At 58.5% G+C, this 17,892-nt stretch overlaps 2 protein-coding genes and 1 non-coding gene across 5 annotated transcripts in view; 1 reads left to right on the top strand and 2 right to left on the bottom strand.

Annotated features, from left to right (window-relative positions):
* Window positions 1-3,144: 3,144 nt before the first annotated feature.
* On the bottom strand, window positions 3,145-3,217 carry TRNAR-UCG (transfer RNA arginine (anticodon UCG)). Its single transcript has one exon. It is a non-coding gene; the product is annotated as a tRNA-Arg (tRNA).
* Window positions 3,218-3,339: 122 nt separating this feature from the next.
* POLG (DNA polymerase gamma, catalytic subunit) lies at window positions 3,340-14,521 on the top strand. Of its 2 annotated transcripts, none has more exons than XM_065687992.1 (23): window positions 3,340-3,405; window positions 4,144-4,767; window positions 5,334-5,529; window positions 5,911-6,078; window positions 6,303-6,449; window positions 7,040-7,119; window positions 7,543-7,725; window positions 7,842-8,002; window positions 8,190-8,310; window positions 8,382-8,606; window positions 8,729-8,849; window positions 9,029-9,100; window positions 9,214-9,336; window positions 9,574-9,734; window positions 9,846-9,899; window positions 9,997-10,114; window positions 10,514-10,649; window positions 10,733-10,979; window positions 11,064-11,186; window positions 11,465-11,636; window positions 11,849-12,057; window positions 13,031-13,191; window positions 13,732-14,521. In XM_065687992.1, the coding sequence occupies exons 2-23, from the start codon at window positions 4,184-4,186 to the stop codon at window positions 13,791-13,793; spliced, it is 3,624 nt and encodes a 1,207-aa protein (XP_065544064.1). In that variant the 5' UTR covers window positions 3,340-3,405; window positions 4,144-4,183; the 3' UTR covers window positions 13,794-14,521. The 2 variants fall into 2 exon arrangements, with proteins under 2 accessions (XP_065544064.1, XP_065544063.1); XM_065687991.1 differs by having other exon boundaries at window positions 5,911-6,105.
* FANCI (FA complementation group I) overlaps window positions 13,304-17,892 on the bottom strand; it is a 26,128-nt gene continuing 21,539 nt past the window's right edge. For both annotated transcript variants that reach the window (XM_065687988.1, XM_065687989.1), the window contains 7 exons: window positions 17,629-17,813; window positions 16,968-17,024; window positions 16,826-16,885; window positions 16,082-16,162; window positions 15,653-15,748; window positions 14,997-15,122; window positions 13,304-14,213 (listed from right to left, as the gene is read on the bottom strand). In XM_065687988.1, coding sequence (XP_065544060.1) covers window positions 14,148-14,213; window positions 14,997-15,122; window positions 15,653-15,748; window positions 16,082-16,162; window positions 16,826-16,885; window positions 16,968-17,024; window positions 17,629-17,813 — 671 coding nt within the window. In that variant the 3' untranslated portion in view covers window positions 13,304-14,147. The remainder of the gene's footprint in view (window positions 14,214-14,996; window positions 15,123-15,652; window positions 15,749-16,081; window positions 16,163-16,825; window positions 16,886-16,967; window positions 17,025-17,628; window positions 17,814-17,892) is intronic.

The following is a 17,892-nucleotide window of genomic DNA, read 5'->3' as shown; positions in this document are numbered from 1 at the left end:
GAGAGAGCTTATTGCCAAGTCAAGCCTGAGCGAATTGAGACACGCACGGGAGGAGCCCCGGGGGCCGGGACCGGGCTCCGTGGGCCGCTCGCCCCAGGGGGACCCAGGCCAAGCCCCGAGGGCGCGGGCAGGGCTGCCTGCAGCCCCCAGCCCGCGATAACCGGCACCGATCTCCGCCGGAGCCGCAGCCGCCAAAGCAGCCCCGGCCCCTCACTGCCCGCAGGACCCGGCTCTGGGCCTGGTACCCCCCCGGACAGGGCTCCTTTGCTCCTCCGAAAGCATCCTCCCTGCCCCGCAGCGCCGGCACCGCCCGCGCCAGCAGCGCCTGGGCTCCGGTACCACCGGAGGGGGACTTACCTCGAAAGCCCACGGTGCCGCCAGCCTCCCTCCCTCGCCGGTTCTCCCTTAATCCCGAAAAGGAGGATTCCCCCCATGTCTCCCCCCATCTCCATCCCACCTCCGACCCCTCCACTTCGGAGCCGGCGCCCGCCCGCCTCCCCTCGCCCTCTCCATCGCTCACTTCGGGAGCTCCGGGGCTCGTCTCCCGAGCAGGAAAAATAGCGGGATATTGGGAGTTGCTTTTCTTTTCCCTTTTCCTTCTCCGTCTCCCACAGCCCCAGCTTGGAAAAGGGGGTGCAAGCGGGAAAAGGGGGTTACGAGCTGCAGAGAAGGGTTATTTCAGGAGAAAAAAAAAAAAAAGCTGGAAGAGCGGTGCTGGGCACGGATTCCCACGTAAGCCCGTACGTCACCTATAAAAATTGCCCGTTTCTCCCGTTTCTTGGCTCCCGGACGGGCGGCCGAGACACCTCTGCCTGCGGAGAAGGGGTAAAACCCCATTAAAACCGGCCCCCCGTTAAAAACGTCTTGCTCCATCTGGGGAAGAAGGAAGAGCTGAGGGATGCTGGAGGGCAGGGGCCGATTTCCGCATCTCCCTCCTGCCTCGGGTTGATGCTTGGCCGCCCCCTGGTACCCCGAAACACCACCCGGAGCCTGCCCCAGGGTCTCGCTGTCTGGAAGCGATGGGGGCTCCCGGGGTCCCACGCTGGTCGCACCGGTAGGGCCGCGGTGGGGTGAAGGGGAGCAGCGGCCGCAGCCCGTTCCCTCCCCGCCGCGGTCCTCCCGTTGCGAGCGGCGGCGTCTCCGCCGTGCCCCAGGGGGAAGAGGAAGCCCTTGACCCCTGGCCCCGGGGGCAACGGGGTTAAACAAAGTCCCACCGCCCCATTATCCGACCGACAGCACCGAGTCTCCTGCGGGGAACGGGGTCTCTAAGGCGGGGGGAGTGTGTGTGTGAATATCGCATCTCCCACGGCTTGTACCAGAGCCCGACGGGGCGCACCGGGACGGGGATGTGTCCCCGACAGAAAGACAGAGAGACAGACAAAGAACCTCGGGGAAAAAGAAACAGAAGACCTTACGCACCTCATCCCGACTCATGCATTGCAATCAGCCCTGATGAAACAGCAGCTTTTGGGGGGTTATTTCGGGCTTTTTGCATGGTGGTGTTTATTGGGTTTTGCCTCACCGAACCTCCCTGACCGCACCCGGGTGAGGAACAGGCAGCCCCGGCCGGTCCTGTTGCGGACAAGGCAAAGGGCTCGTTGTCATCAACATCAACGTGAGCAATTTCAGGGAGAATTATTATTTTCGTTTTCTTTCTTTCTTTTCTTTTCTTTTTTTTTTTTTCCGCTTGAAGGGGGCATTTTTTTTAATGGGGCTTCTTTGTGTATATTTTTATTATTATTATTCATTTGTTTTGCGATCAAGCTAAAAAGAAATAGATCAAAGACCCCAAACGAGAGGAGATCAGCGTTAACACAACGTATCGAAGGGAAGACCAAGTTCCCCGCACCCGGGTCCTTCCCCAGAGCCAGCCAGGGGCAGGGCGTCCCCAAACCCTTCCTTGCTTCGTCCCGGGGCAGCTCATGGCTCTTTCTCTCCTACTCCGAGCACCCCAGCCCCGGAGCATCCCTCCCCGTTGGCTCCACACCCCCAGCTCCCGCTGCAAGACCGGGAAACCTCAAGCCACCGGGATGGGGGACTGAGCACGGGGATACCCCATAGGCCTGGATACCCCAGAGCTCAGGCAGCGGGTATCTTCTGCTGCTGCATGAAACAGGGTGAAGCGCTGTCCCCACGGCTGAATCTCAGGCTGGCGGGCAGTGGGTATTGCGGGAGGCCCAGCGGCTGTGAAATGCATTCGAAGCCGCAAAACCCAGCATCGTGGTGTGTGTGTGCGTTCGTCACCATCCCCCCGCGCTGGTGCTGCCTGTACGGAGAGGAGGGGGTCAAGCTGCCCCCCCAAACCCTGCACGCCGAGGGACGGGAGCTGTGCGGATTTAGGGGTGTGCGCCCCGGCTTTGGAGCTCTGCAGGGACCGGGGGCGTCGAGGCAGCGGTCGTAGGCCCCGGTGCTCCCTGCCCGGTGCCCAGCGGGAGAGAGCGGGGAGGGATGGAGCGGGAGCGGTACCAGCGCCCCGACGGCCCCGGCCTCGGGGGACCCGGCCCGGCCCGGCCGGCACCGGCGGGCCCGCAGCGCCACCTGGCGGCTCTGCCCGGCGCGGTGCGGCTCGGGCTGGCACGGCTCGGCACCCCGCAGGGCCGGGGCGCGTTGGGCTCAGCCAGGAGCCCCCTCCCCGGACACAGGAGTCGGTGCGGAGGGAGGGAGCCCGCACCCACCGCCCGGTCCCGTCCACCGCAGCCCGCAGCCCCTTCCCCGCACCCTACGGCCCGCCCCCCCCCCCTGCGGCCACCTTTCGCTCTCCAGCCACGCACCGACTCGTCCCCACCGGCGCCTCACGGCCGCCGCTGTCCCCACGCACCGCAGGCGAGGGGACCCTGCGCCCCCCGTGAGGCCCTGGAGCTTGCAGGGTGGCTGAGAGCGGTCCCCGCACTGCCGCTCCCCACGGCTGCGGCTGTGACCGCCCCACTCGTGCCACAGTCCGGGTCGGCCTCCGGCTCCACGTACGCAGCCGCACTCCGCGTTTCCCCCTCTCCCGTTAAACACGGTGCAAAACACGACGGCTGCGTGTGGTGACCCCGGTGGTGGCAGGGGAAGCAGCAGCCCCGCTCCGCCGTCGGTTCCGGCCCCAAGGCCACAGCACGGGGGGAGCGGAGCAAAATAGGCAACCCCCATTGAGCTCCAGCTCGACCGCGGCAGGACTCGAACCTGCAATCTTCTGATCCGAAGTCAGACGCCTTATCCATTAGGCCACGCGGCCGCCCCTGCGTCAGGCTTCCTCCTCGCCATACTCAGTCGACGCCCGGCGGACTGTACCATGAGCGCGGCCGGGGGGGGGGGGGGAACGACGGGACGGGACGGGACGTCAGCGCGGCCGGAAGCTCCCACGAGTGCCGCGGTTTGGATCCGCCCCCGGGCCCGGTTGCGGGCAGCGAGCGGCGGGAGCGGGTACGAGCGTGCGGGGCGCGGGTGCGCGGCTGTGCAAGGGGGGTTGCGGCTGTGTAAGGGGTGTGCGCGGCTGAGCAGGGGGTGCGCACAGGTGTGTAAGGGTACATGGCTCAGTAAGGGGGTGCTCGGCTGTATAAGGGTGTGCTTGGCTGTGTAAGGAGGGGTATGGCTGAGTAAGGGGGTGCTTGGCTGTATAAAGGGGTGCTGGGCTAAGTATGGGGGTGCTCGGCTCAGTATGAGAGTGCTCGGCTGTATAAAGGGGTGCTCGGCTGTATAAAGGGGTGCTGGGCTGAGTACGGCGGTGCTCGGCTGTATAAGGGTGTGCCTGGCTGTATAAAGGGGTGCTCGGCTGAGTAAGGGGGTGCTTGGCTGCGTAAGGGGGTGCTCGGCTGTATAAAGGGGTGCTCGGCTCAGTATGGGGGTGCTCGGCTGTAGAAAGAGGTGCTGGGCTGAGTACGGGGGTGCTCGGCTGTATAAGGGTGTGCTTGGCTGTATAAGGGGGTGGTCGGCTGTATAAAGGGGTGCTGGGCTGAGTACGGGGGTGCTCGGCTGTATAAAGGGGTGCTCGGCTGTGTAAGGAGGGGTATGGCTGCGTAAGGGGGTGCTCGGCTGTGTAAGGGCTGTGCCTGCAGGGACTTGTTGCACCATGTGAATGCCTTGGTGGGGGGGCGGTGTGCGGTGTGCAGGGCAGCCCCGCAGCATCACTGCCCTCACCCTGCGCTGTTGCTCTCCCTGCAGCTCCGGCCCGTGCTGGGGCACATCCGCAGGGCCGGGCAGGATGAGGCGCCTGCTGTGGAGGCGCTCAGTGCGGGGCTGTGCCGCCGAGCCCCGACGGTGCGCCTCCAGCTCCTCTGCCCGCAGCCCGCTGCCGGAGGACGCCCCGAGCCAGAAGCCGGGCAAGGACCAGCGGCGCATGAACCCCCTCAACATCCAGATGCTGTCCAGGACCCTCCACGAGCAGATCTTCCGCGGGGCCCACGTGTACCACTCCTCCACGGACATCCAGAGGAGCGTGGAGCACCTGCAGCGCCACGACCTGTGGGGCAAGGAGACCTCCACGCTGCCCGACGTGGACCTGCGGCTGCCCCGCATGTACGGGGACAACATCGACGAGCACTTCCGCCTCCTGGCGCAGAAGCAGAGCTTGCCCTACCTGGAGGCGGCCAACGAGCTGCTGCGGTGCGAGCTGCCCCCTGTGCCCGAGCAATGGGCATGGCAGCTCGGCTGGACCCGCTACGGCCCGGACGGCCGGGTGGAAGCCGTTGACTTCCCCGAGGAGCGGGCGGTGGTGTTGGACGTGGAGGTGTGCGTGGCTGATGGACACTGCCCGACGATGGCCGTGGCGGTCTCACCGCACGCGTGGTGAGATGTGTGGCCGGTGGTGTTGCCAGGGGGACACACACAGCTTTGGGGAGACCTCATAGCAGCCTGCCAGTGTCTGAAGGGGGCTGCAAGGATGCTGGAGAGGGGTCTTTCATCAGGGACCGTAGTGACAGGACAAGGGGTGATGGGTTCAAACTGAAACGGGAAGTTTAGGTTGGATACAAGAGAGAAATTCTTCACTGTTAGGGTGGCGAGGCACTGGAATGGGCTGCCCAAGGACACAGTGAATGCTCCATCCCTGGCGGTGTTCAAGGACAGCTTGGGCAGAGCCTAGTGTGAGGTGTCCCTGCCCATGATAAGGCGGTTGGAACTGGATGAACTTAAGGTCCTTCCCAACCGTAACTATTCTGTGATTCCCGCAAACCACTGCTGGCTTGTGGGGATAATAGCGAAGCCTCAAAGTGTGGCTCTGGGGTGTGTGATGTGAGTCCACGGGTCATTCAGCTCCCTGCTCTGGGTGGGATCCTGCTCTCAGTGGGTGCTTTCGGTCCAGGAAGCTCCTGCTTTATTTCCTATGGCTGTGGGATGCAATGTGTCCCCCGCAGGTACTCGTGGTGCAGCCGGCGGCTGCTGGAGCAGCGCTACTCCTGGTCCAGCCACCTCACCCTGGCCGACCTCATTCCCCTGGAGAGCCCGGCAGGTGCTGGCTGTGCCGGCAGGCGGGACTGGCCGGAGCGAGTGGTGGTGGGGCACAACGTGGCCTTTGACCGGGCGTTCATCAAGGAGCAGTACCTCATCCAGGTAACCCTCGTGTTCAGCTGCAGTCTGTTACCCTTTGCATTGCCTCTTCAGGGTTGTTTCGTTCCGCACAGGTTCCCCAGGGTTGTGCTTCCCTTGTCCTGCAGAGCAGGCCGAGGTGGGGTCCCTTCATAGGGAGATATTCCTGCACCCCATAAGGTTGCCGGAGGCTGCAGGCGTGCAGATGGGGATGTGGCAGGAGCCTTTCTGCGGCTGACAGCCTGCACTGGGGGTGCTCTTGGCCCTCAAAAGAGGGGTGCCTTGACGAAAGCAGGGTCTTGCAGGAAGAGAGCGGTGCTTGCTGGCAGCTGCGGGACGCTTGGCAGCACGTTTCTTCCCAGCATCTCCCGAACTCTCTTTCTTCCCTCCCCGGTGCATTCCCAGGGCTCCCGGGTGCGCTTCCTCGACACCATGAGCATGCACATGGCCATCTCGGGGCTGACGGGCTTCCAGCGCAGCCTCTGGATGGCCGCCAAGCATGGCAAGAGGAAGGGGCTGCAGCAGGTCAAGCAGCACATCAAGAAAACCCGCAGCAAAATGGAGGGGCCGGCTGTGAGTAAGGGAGCTGAGCCAGTGGCGGTGAGTGACAGGGGCTGCTTGATCCTGTAATGGGACCAATTGCTTCTGTACTGGCAAAGAGGGAGCTGTTGGAGCAGCTCTGATGGGGTAAAGCTCTCCCAGGGCGCTCCGGATGAGGAGGTCTTGGTTTAAAGCGGGGCAGCGGCAGCATCCTTTGCCTGATCGCGTGTGGTCCTTGTCCTGCACTGTGTGCACAGATCACGTCGTGGGACTGGGTGCACGTCAGCAGCATCAACAACCTGGCAGATGTGCATGCACTCTATGTCGGCGGGGAGCCGCTGGAGAAGGAGGCGCGGGAGCTCTTTGTGAAGGGGACCATGGCCGACATCAGGAATCACTTCCAGGTGGGGTGACCCGAGAGTCACAGAACGGGTTGGGTTAGAGAGGACCTTAAGATCATGCAGTTCTAATGCCATGGGCAGGGACACCTCGCACTAGACCCTGTTGCCCAAGGCTCTGTCCAACCTGGCCTTGAACACCGGCAGGGATGGAGCATTCACAGCTTCCCTGGGCAACCCATTCCAGTGCCTCACCACCCTAACAGGAAAGAACTTCCCCGTTATATCCAGTCTAAACTTCCCCTGTTTAAGTTTGAACTCAGTCCCACCTTGTCCCTCTTGGAGAGTCCCTCTCCAGTGTCCTTTCAGGCTCTTTCAGATACTGGAAGGCTGCTATGAGGTCTCCATGCAGCCTTCTCTTCTCCAGGCTGAACAGCCCCAACTTCCTCAGCCTGTCTTCATACGGGAGGTGCTCCATCCCAACATCCCTATGGGCAGCAGGAGCCAGAGATGGGAGCGGGGTGCGAGGAGCTCATGGGGTCATTCCCGTTTTGTTGCCCTTTGTGTGCATGGAGCTGGGACCACCCCACAGCACTTTGCCCTGCGCTGGCACAGGGGTGCCTGCTCTCCCTGCCCTCACCTGCCTGTGCCCGCAGGACCTGATGTCCTACTGTGCCCGTGACGTCCAGGCCACCCATGAGGTGTTCCAGGAGCAGCTGCCGCTCTTCATGGAGAGGTGAGGGCCGCCCAGCTCTGGCTGGTGGTGGCCGAGGGGCTGCAGGGGGATCCCTCTGGGGTTGGGATATGGCCCCTCTGATCCTTGGAATGGTGGCAGGAGACTGGGTGGCCCTGAACCCCTTTCCAGGAGGGACTTCAGATCCCTGTGTTGTAGGTGAGGAGGAGTAAAAAGCAGCACAGAGTGGCTGGAGGAGGTGAGCAGGTTTAATGAGGCAGCTCGGAGTGATGCAGCTTTGGGGTTATTGCACAGGGTGGGTGTTAGGGCAGCAGTTGATGTCCAGGGCAGGCAGGAGATAACAGGAATCCTTATGGGTTTAAGAGAAGAGCATCGAGGGTTGTGTGGGGTGAAGACACGTTCGTGTCTGTCATAGGGCAAATCCCCTCCAGCAGACGTCTAATTCCTTGCTACTTTGGGCTGTAGGTGCCCCCACCCTGTGACATTTGCAGGGATGCTGGAGATGGGGGTGTCCTACCTGCCTGTCAATGGGAACTGGAAGAGGTACCTGGACGATGCTCAGGGCATCTATGAGGAGCTGCAGAAGGAGATGAAGAAGTCCTTGATGAACCTGGCCAATGATGCCTGCCAGCTGCTGCATGAGGACAGGTACCCGTGGGCTGGGGGTGCAGGTCCTGCTGCTCACAGGATGGAGACCGTGGGGGGCTGTGGGTGGGCGCTGGGGATGGGAGCAGCGCTGTGCGGTGACAGTGGTGTGTTGGCAGGTACAAGGATGACCCCTGGCTCTGGGATCTCGAGTGGGACACGCAGGAGTTTAAGCAGAAGAAGAATCCGGTGAAGAAGAAGAAGAAGGATCAGGATGGTAACAGCAAAACCTCCCTGGCAGCGATGGGTGCAGAGGGGTCCACGCAGGAGTGGCAGGAAGGTGAGCACAGGGGATTAGGGATGCTCCAGGGATGCTCAAGGGCCACCTTCCCGTCGGTGCCCAGATGAAGGGACATGGTTTGCTGGTGCTGGTAGTGTGAAGCATCACGTGCCAGCGTCCCCGTGCTGGGCCACATAGCAGGGTGGCACAGCGGACTCTTTGCCAGGTCTTCTCCTTGCCCCACCAGACCCTGGTCCCCCTGGTGAGGATGAGGAGCTGAAGGCTGTGAGCCAGGTCTGCCTGCAGCGCCTGAAGGAGACGGTCACACTGCAACCCAAGAGGCTGCAGCACCTGCCGGGACACCCGGGGTGAGTTGGGGGCCATGGGTATCCCCAAGGGCTTGCCCTGCGCGCTCTGACCCATCCCTGCTGCTCCCCAGCTGGTACCGCAAGCTGTGCCTGCGCCTGGGGGAGCCGGGGTGGGTGCCGGGACCCAGCCTCATCAGCCTGCAGATGAGGGTGACCCCGAAGCTGATGCGCCTGGTCTGGGATGGGTTCCCCCTCCATTACTCGGACAAGCACGGATGGGGCTACCTGGTGCCGGGGCGGCGGGACAACCTGCCAGCAGCCCCCTCGGAAGCGGAGGGCCCTTCCTGCCCGCACAGGTAAGGGGGATGTAGTGGGGTGCCAACGTGGGGCTGCCCCATGGAGGGGTTTGGGAGCTGCCTGGGTGCTGCCCTGGAGCTCTGGGACCTGTGTGTGCAAAGTCTGCCCTCTCCTGTGCCAGGGTGATGGAGAGCCTGTACAGGCAGCACTGCCTGGAGAAGGGCAAGGAGCAGCCCCAGGGGCTGCAGGCTGCTATGGAGGATGAGCTGCTGGTGATGGACGACAGCACGATATGGCAGAAGGTGAAGGAAGGGATGGAGGGAATGCGAGGGAGATGTGAAGCTGCCCTTCCTCTGCGTGTGTGTGTGCAAACCAGCCCCATGTGTGGCTCCAGGGGCTGGAAGCAGATTTCCTTTGATACGTGTTAAATCACCAGAGCGCTGGTGTTTGACTTGGCTTCCCCATGGTCTGTCTGCCGCAGGCAGAGGAGCTGAGCCAGCTGGAGGTGGACATGGAGGAGAAAACGGGTAGAGCAGACCAGAGCCTGGGGCAGGTAAAGGGGGTTTCCTGCGGGGTGCGGTGATGGCTTGGTCCCTTTTTCCTCTCTTTCCCCCTCCTGCCATGCCCGGGAGTGTTCCCAGCATCACCTCACATCGCTGGTTGCAGGAGGAGGTGCCTGAGCTGTGCAAGCCGGCGCAGCCAAGGAGCCAGCCCTCGTACCACCACGGCAATGGTCCCTACAACGACGTCAACATCCCCGGGTGCTGGTTCTTCAAGCTGCCTCACAAGGCAAGTTGGGTGCTGCTGGGGCCATTCCCGGCCACCCTGCACCCCACCTGCCCTGGTCCTGCTGCGCAGCCGTGTCCCCTTCCTGTCACTGCAGCTCTCCTGGGACCCCTGTGGTCTTGTCCCGTGGGACTTGGGTGGTGGACATGCACCCCTGTAGCTGGGGCCGGGGGATGCACAGACCTTTGTTGGTAAGGACTGGTGGCATCCTGAGCCCTGGCTCCTGTTTTGCTGCTAAAGGACGGGAATGAGAACAACGTGGGCAGCCCTTTTGCCAAGGACTTCCTGCCGCAGATGGAGGACGGCACCCTGCGGGCTGCTGTGGGCCGCACGCACGGGACCAGGGCCCTGGAGATCAACAAAATGATCTCGTTCTGGAGGAACGCTCACAAGCGGATCAGGTGAGAGCTGCCTCCAACCGGATCACAGCATCCCTGTGGATGGAGGCTGCGTCGTGGCCAGGGGAGGTGGTGTGGGGCTCAGCGTCTCACCTGCCGTGTGTCCCCCCCAAGTTCGCAGATGGTGGTGTGGCTGAAGAAGGGGGATCTGCCTCGCGTGGTGACCAGGTATGGGGAGGAACAGCCCTGGCTGGGACCGTGGTCCCCTCTGCCCTGCTCTGGGAGCGCTGCCGCAGGGTGATGCTCACCCTCACCTCTGTGCCAGGCATCCTGACTATAATGAAGAGGATGATTACGGAGCCATCCTGCCGCAGGTGGTGACCGCAGGGACCATCACCCGCCGGGCGGTGGAGCCCACGTGGCTGACGGCCAGCAACGCTCGGGTACAGCTTGCGGGCCGATGTGGGGATCTGTGTGTTGGAACGGTGCGAAATGAGCTGGGGCTGGATGCTGGGGTTTGAGGTGCTGGGGCCCTTCTCTTGCCGATGCGCTTTGGCTTTGGGAGAGGGGAAGGAGTCAGAGGAGGCTTCAGAGCTTCACTGCTTGGTAAAAGAAGAGGAAAACACCAAAGCACGGGTTTCTGTCTTTCCCCAGCCTCCTCTTCTTCCACAAGCCCGGGGCAGTAACCAAGTGGGTGATGCCCCTCATAGGTGTGTTAAACCCGGCTTTGACTTTGAGAGCACAACTCAGGCGCATGGGGAACGCTGGTCAGGCAGAAGGAGCTCTGCTCCTGTGCTGCCGAGGAGGACAGGGCCATGCAGGGGTTGTGCTGCGTCCCGCAGGCCGACCGGGTGGGCAGCGAGCTCAAAGCCATGGTCCAGGTGCCTCCCGGCTACTCCCTGGTGGGCGCAGACGTGGACTCGCAGGAGCTGTGGATCGCCGCTGTGCTGGGCGAGGCGCACTTCGCGGGCATGCACGGTGAGGCCGGGCTGGTGGTGGCTGTGGGGTGACCCCCAAGCCTGGCCCCGTTCGGTGCCCAACCGCCGCTCCGCTCCCCGCAGGCTGCACGGCCTTCGGGTGGATGACTCTGCAGGGCAAGAAGAGCAACGGCACGGACCTGCACAGCAAAACCGCCGCCACGGTGGGCATCAGCCGGGAGCACGCCAAGGTCTTCAACTACGGGCGCATCTACGGGGCCGGGCAGCCCTTTGCCGAGCGGCTGCTGATGCAGTTCAACCATCGGCTCACGCAGCAGCAGGCGCGGGAGAAGGCTCAGCAGATGTATGCGGTCACCAAGGGTGTCCGGAGGTGGGTGCTGCCCCCGGGGGTGAGCCGGGATGGGGATGGTGGTGGTGTTCCCGTAGGATACTATAGGGTGCTCTTCCCTTCCAGGTTTCACCTCTCTGAGGATGGGGAGTGGCTGGTGAATAAGCTGGAGCTGGCTGTGGACAGGGCGGAGGATGGATCGGTGTCGGCACAGGATGTCCAGCGCATCCAGAAAGAAGCCACAAAGGGGTGAGATGCTTGGGCCGTGCACGGCTCTGGTGTGAGGCGGAGGGAGCTGCAGCCCCATGGGCGGAGGAGGGAAGTGGGGCTGGATGGTCCCGATCCTCTCTTCCTGCTCCCCCAGGGCAGAGCAGGTTTGATCTGGGGCTCTCGGTCTCTCCAGTGAGCAGCAGGAGGCTGCAGGGGCTCATCCGGCTGCTCCATACTGGGGGCAGTGTTTGAGGTTCTCAGACGGGGCCTGCAGCCTCCTGCCATGCTCCCAGCACCGCTCCCCTCTGCCCTGCCAGGTCCCGGAATAAGAAGAAATGGAACGTGGTGGAACAGCGAGTGTGGGCTGGAGGCACGGAGTCGGAGATGTTCAACAAGCTGGAGAGCATCGCCTTATCCCCTTCCCCACAGACCCCGGTGCTGGGCTGTCACATCAGCAGGGCCCTGGAGCCTGCCGTGGCCAAGGGAGAGGTAAGGATGCGGCTCTGTGCTGCTGAGTGACCCCGTGTTCAGCCCTTCTTGGATGCTGCAGACCCAGAAGGCGCTCAGAGCCATGCAGGAAACCCATTGCCCCTTTTGTCTGCATGCCAGCCAACAGCCCTGAGATTAACAGACTTCTCACAGGCGACCTCTGTCTGGACCCCAGTGCTCTCTTAGCATCCATCCGTGTTTCCTTTCACCAGTTTCTGACCAGCAGAGTGAACTGGGTGGTGCAGAGCTCTGCTGTTGACTACCTGCACCTCATGCTGGTCGCCATGAAGTGGCTCTTCGAGGAGTTCGACATCAACGGGCGCTTCTGCATCAGCATCCACGACGAGGTGCGCTACCTGGTGCAGCAGCAGGATCGGTACCGGGCAGCCCTGGCCCTGCAGATCACCAACCTCCTCACGAGGTGGGATGTGCCCCTGGGGTTGGGCTCCGGGGTGGGACAGGGACTGGGGTGGCAGCAGAGGCTGTGCCTGCAGCAGGCGGGTGCAGAGGAGCTTGCTTCTGCTTAAGGGACGTTGGCAGCGCTGCGGGTTGTAATTCCTTCATGCGTGATGTGGGTGGCTATCGATGGAGCTCGGCTTCCTTTTCCAGGGATAATGTGTTGGCAGGAGGGGGACAGCATCAGCTTTTGGCTCCTGCAGGGTTGGGGTCTATCATTCTGCTCTGCTGGGATGCGAGCACATCACCTCCTGCTCCCGTCAGGTCTGTGGCCATTGCATGGCAGCAGCCCTTGGCCTTGACTGAACTCCCATCCCTTGTCTCCCCCTGGCCTTCAAGCAATGGCTTTTCTCTGCTGTGAGCACCAACACTGATGCCTCTTTTACAGCATGGAGTGTTCCTGCTGCTTCCCTGCCCCATGTAAAGATAAGCTCTTGACCTCAAATGGCTCTCTTCAGTTACGTCTGGCACAGCCAAATCCCCTTCCCGGCGCTGTGGGGGGTGTTTGGTTATATGGGAGCTGGCCAAAGCCTGGCTGTTTCCTCCTGTGTGAGGCAGGGATAGAGCAAACAGCCTTCCTGTGCCAGCGCAGCGGGCACAGCGGGGCAGGCACCCCCAGGCTCCTGCCTTTGTGCCGGCTCCTGCAAGCACAGGGCTTCCTGCTGGGAAAACCCAGCCTGTGTTCTGCCTGGAGGATTAGCCAGCAGCGAGGGGCTGGACTCTTCCTGCTCTATGAGGAGGCTCAAAGTGCAGTGATTCTGTTCCTCCCACATCTTCAGCGCTGCTTGACCCTCCTGCTACCCAGGGCTTAAAAGCACCTTGTGTTGCAGCTCCTGAGTGACGTGGGTGCACAGTAACCTGCCCAGTGAAGCTGTGGCTGCTCAGACCCAGGTGTGACAAGGCTCAGGGTGATATGGTGGGTCTACTTGTTCTTGCAGGTGCATGTTTGCCTACAAACTGGGCCTCCAGGACCTGCCACAGTCAGTGGCTTTCTTTAGCACAGTGGATATTGACCGGTGCTTAAGGAAGGAGGTGACCATGAGCTGCACAACACCATCAAATCCAACAGGGATGGAGAAGAAGTACGGCATCCCACAAGGTGAGCGGTGTTTGTGTGAGCCAACGGCTCTGTAATCCCCTCTGCACATCCCTCCTCAGCTCAGAGCACATGGCATAAGCAGTCATTCTGTCATGGAACACATCAGACACTCTACCTTAGGTAAACTTTATTAGGAGCCTTACAGGCAAAGCGTGCTTTTGGTAACAGGATTCATGTTATGTGGGCAAAAAGGGCACTTCTGTTCTCACCAAGAACAAGGCAAATTAAACAAGTGCATCACATAAGGGGCAACAACAACTTAACAGCAAAACCTGCTTTGCCTGAGGACGCTGTCTCCTCTCTGCTTCCTGGAGAGGTGACAGCAGCAATTTCCACTCCAAGGCAGGACTGTTCGTGGTTCCAGCTTCCTACTGGTGCTGCTTCCTACTTTCACACCACCACCCAAAACAAGTTGGAATAAATTGAGAGCTTTTTGTGCTACATGCACTGAACTAAAGCACATCGTGACGGTTGCTGTCATGTTACACAGACTGAGTGTACTGCAGCATGTAGGGAACTGATTGTCCCGTTGTCTTCCAGGAGAAGCTCTGGATATCTATCAGCTAATTGAAATAACCAAAGGTTCGCTGGAGAAGAAGTGATGACGCCAGAGAGCCACAATGACAAGTGTCCAGCCTGCGTGCCAGAGGCCGGCTGGCCTTCAGGAGATCTTTGGCAGGGACTGATCCTGGTCACCCTGTTTCTTTTTTGCTGTAAGAAGGGATGCTCCCGAGGAGGACTATGGTGATAGCAGCACACTGGAAGAGCAGAGGCGCTTCTAAGAGCAGCAGCCAGCTATAAAACCTGAGACAGGGGCCAGTCATGCTTGCACAGCCATGAAGGAAGAAGTGGTAAGTGTTTGGCAAGAGAAACAATAACTCATCCTCTCCATACAAGCAGCTCTCCAAGACCAGACCAGGCACTGTGGAAGGAGGCAGCAGCAGCAACCCCAAGCCTCATATTCTTCGCTGTCTCTTCTTTTTGGGTTCCTGGTTCTCATCTGTCTGCTCTGCTGTGTTGCTCTGGAGAGGGGAGGGAGAAAGAAGTACAGACTGTGATTGTTTGTGTGTGATAGATTAGGGAAAGTTTACCTAAGGCAAGAAACTGGATGTGCAGAACGGGATTTAGCTCTTCTTCCTCCTAACAATATGGCCTGAATATGGGACTCCTCTCACCCACTGAGACTTTCCCTGTGGACTTCACTCAGTTCATGCTGGAACTTAGACCAGTTATCAGTGGCACAAGACAGGGACTGCTTGTGCTGGGTTTTGGTTTGTTGAAACACTCAGGAAAGTATGGACAAAACCACCAATAAAAACCTGGACAATCAGTTAAGTAAATTGCTTATTTCCTTTTATCCAGCACAGGTTGTGTTACCTTTACCAGCACTATCTAGTAGAGATGGGTCTGAGGATTATGATGCTTTGCAGTGTTTGTCCTGCCAGCTGCTTATCTACAGAAGTCAACCTGGATGCAAAACTGCTTTGCATCATGCACAAACATTTGATCCTGGGCAGGCAGGAGGTCCTCAGAGGTAACACTGACACCTCTGTGCTTGCTGAGGACAGTCTCACTTCCCTAAGCCCAGAGATACAGAGAACTGGTGCATGGAAATAAAGGTCACTCAAGGCAGAGGGCTGGACTGTTGGGGATCATAGCCAGCCTGTTCACTCCTTTGTCTTCTCTGGGTTAGCTCTCGCTGATGCTAAGCTGATACAGAGTTCCTGATTTCACATGTACCTGCAGCCAGTTGGTCTCAGAAGAAGGGTAAAGCTGTTGGTAAAAGCAGCTAAATGAGTTCTGACCTGGTCGTTGTCAGGCTCATTTTCAGCATCCTCTGTGCTGTGCTCCTGCAGCGTGCTGTTTAGCATGGATGCATTGATGCGGAAGTCCCTGGAGGTGCTTAGCTTCATATATTGCATCAAGTTCACCTGCAGAAACGAAGGTGAAACCAGGGGGAGAGGACATTATGCCAGCAGCGTCTCTGTTTAGTTTTCAACCCTGCCTAGTCCTTTGCACAGCACTAGGACTGAGGCCATCACAGCAATAACACAGGACTGAAGCAAAAGGTAGGTGAAAACCCACCTGCCCCCATGTGATCCAGTGGCCCATTTGTTTTCCTAAAAGCCAAGTGATTACCAGTTACTCTTATGTAGTCCCTCATCGTGGTACATTTCTCTCCTGCTTATAGACAGGCTGGGGAAAAGGGGGTGAGGAAGGCTGTGGAAGTTTCTGCTCAACCACAAACCATCTGAGATCAGGTCACAGGCACTATTGCCATTGACACTTGCTGGTACCAGTGTGGTAGCAATTCAGTGGGCCAGGAGCTTGGGCAAAGTCTGCGTGAAGTGTGAGATCCTTGAGCATTAATAGGGATTTTAAAAGGCAGCCCAGCCATAACCTCTACCCTGCCACTGATCCCACTTAGTTGTGGTCATAGAAGAGCTTTGCTTTGCCTTACCTTTGATTTCTTGGAGAGATGGATAAGGAACTTCTCGTATTGCTCTATTGCAAAGATTAGGTTTGGGATGGGCTTGGTCTCCCGAAGCACCTTAGCCTGAAATGCAGAACAGAGTGGGATAGATCAGATTTAGAACGATGAACATGACGGGGCTGACCTTTGTTTCATGTGTGTGAGCTTTTAGGCTGTATTTGATGAAGGTGGCTTTGTTGTTGTTATTGTGTGGTTGGTTTTTATACCTTTTGCTTGGGTTCTCTTAGGCTTCTCTCTGAAGTTAAGGCAGATTCAATTTGATTTTTACTTAAAGGCCCAAATGACAATTTGCCATTGGTGATCTATAAGAAGCCACTTCAGGTAACAACACACCTTGAGGTATGATGCCAAGTTCAGCTGCAGCCCATGTGCTAATGGAGAGTAAGTCTATCTTACCATGACTGTGGAGACTGCAGCAGATTCAGCCTTCTTCTTTTTCTTCTCTTCTGCAAAGCTTAAACTCTCACTGTGGATGTTCTGAGGGAGGATGCCAAAAGATGTGGCATTAGAAGGTAAGCAGGGAAGAAAGGCCAGCTAAGTAGGGCCAGAGAAGTCTTAGCTCTGACTAGCTAACAGCATTACCAGCTCAGATACAGGAAAGATGGAATTGGGAATCTCAAAATGGAATCTCAAAAAAAGAAGGAAAGAAAAGCTAATTTCGTGACCTATACATTCAGAAATGTGTGTGAGAAGATACAGTTTCCCCAACATGCCTGTTGTACAGTTCCTGGGGTCCTCACTCACATACCCAATTCCTCTTCAAGCAGCTAAATCCAGTCTTCAGCACTGCAGTCTTTGGCACCCACATCACTTTACACCGTGATGACTGCAGTGTTCTTGACCTTTATTTGCCATTGTGGTTAAAAGCAGTATTAATCTCATCAAAAAAACTCCCACCAAACTAAACCTCAGCTCTTCAAACACTCTTCCTTCCCTGCTCAAGCAGAAATCAGCACGCTCAGTCCCAATGGTGCTGAAATGCCTTATACTATTATTTGACACAGTAAAGCTTGAACTATAAGAAACTCAAGTCATGTCAAGAAGATTAATAATCCCCAAAGGTGCCCATGCAGTGCAGCTGATACACCACTCGGCATCAGACTGCCTGACTCTGATTTTGCTTGTTAATTTAGGCCTTACCTGTACATAAGTAATGAATGAGTAACATTGTGGGGTCAGATGGGAACCTGAGAGCTTCACCTGCAAAGAAGGAAGCAGAGGTCGGTGTTACTCCTATCTCAAGGCAATGAGCCATTTCCTCCAGCAATTGGCTCACACTCACCAGCTTTTCCAGCCTTCCTGGAATCGTATTTGAGGTGTTGCGGCAAGCTTGGATATACTGCAAGAAAAACATGAGAGAGTTTCTTCTAGGGAGGCTGTTCCCATTCTGCAGCCTGTATTTCCAGGCAGGGCTCAAAGCAGCTCACCCAATGGCACAGTGGGGAGGGCAGGATCTGCAAAAACTATCCTCCCCAACGGCTGCTATAACCTATGGCATTCACCACCTTGTCTCAAACCAGATCCATTGGCCTGTTCTTGTGGCCCAGTTCCCCCATGTCCAATGCTTCGAGCCTTAGATGGGAATGAGAGGCAGGGGCAGGACTGCTGAGCACTGTAAGAACACTCCTAGTGCCCTCAGTGTGGCACACAGCTGCATGCAGAGGAGCCTACGAGATACACTGGGAAGAACCACTCCAAGCCATGCATGGCCAAATTCAGCTGGAGAGAAGCTCTTTATCTCCATCAACACAATTACTGCTGCTCAGAAAGGTCATGAAATTGAGGGCATGAAAGCCAATGGAATAGGGATTCAGCTCATGGACGAGATCAACAGCTCAGTCCTGAGCATAGCTACTGCCAGGGGTCACTCTGAGCTTGCTGCAACAGAAAGGGAACAAGTTTTTAGATCCCAGCCAGCCCACTGTCAGCACAGCAGCACTCACATGTTTGATGAGGGAGGTGAGAATTGCATATGTCTTGCTGAGGCTTCTCAGCAGCATGTCCACACAGCTCCCTGCAGGCAGTGCTGTCTGTACCAGCTCGTGATAAACTGTCAGCAGAGTTCCCAGCTGCAGAATTACACCTTTCTCCAGAGCCTGGGTTTGGTTTGATGCTTGAGAAGACTCTTCTAGAAGAAAGAGATGAATACTTCGTGAATGTGTGTCTAGTGAATCCAATTATGCAGATGGGAGGCACAAAAGACCACC

This window comes from Lathamus discolor, chromosome 8 (assembly GCF_037157495.1).
Source record: "Lathamus discolor isolate bLatDis1 chromosome 8, bLatDis1.hap1, whole genome shotgun sequence".
In the NCBI taxonomy this organism is placed as follows: Eukaryota; Metazoa; Chordata; class Aves; order Psittaciformes; family Psittacidae; genus Lathamus; species Lathamus discolor.
Note: the sequence above shows the minus strand (reverse complement) of the source record. Positions and strands in the feature narration are given on the sequence as shown.

Bases quoted from the DNA above. Each gene is read 5' to 3' on its own strand.
- POLG (XM_065687991.1), top strand. From the start codon at position 4,184: ATGAGGCGCCTGCTGTGGAGGCGCTCAGTGCGGGGCTGTGCCGCCGAG. The intron at 4,768-5,333 runs GTGAGATGTGTG...TGTCCCCCGCAG, and splicing joins GCGGTCTCACCGCACGCGTG to GTACTCGTGGTGCAGCCGGC. The intron at 8,311-8,381 runs GTGAGTTGGGGG...GCTGCTCCCCAG, and splicing joins CACCTGCCGGGACACCCGGG to CTGGTACCGCAAGCTGTGCC.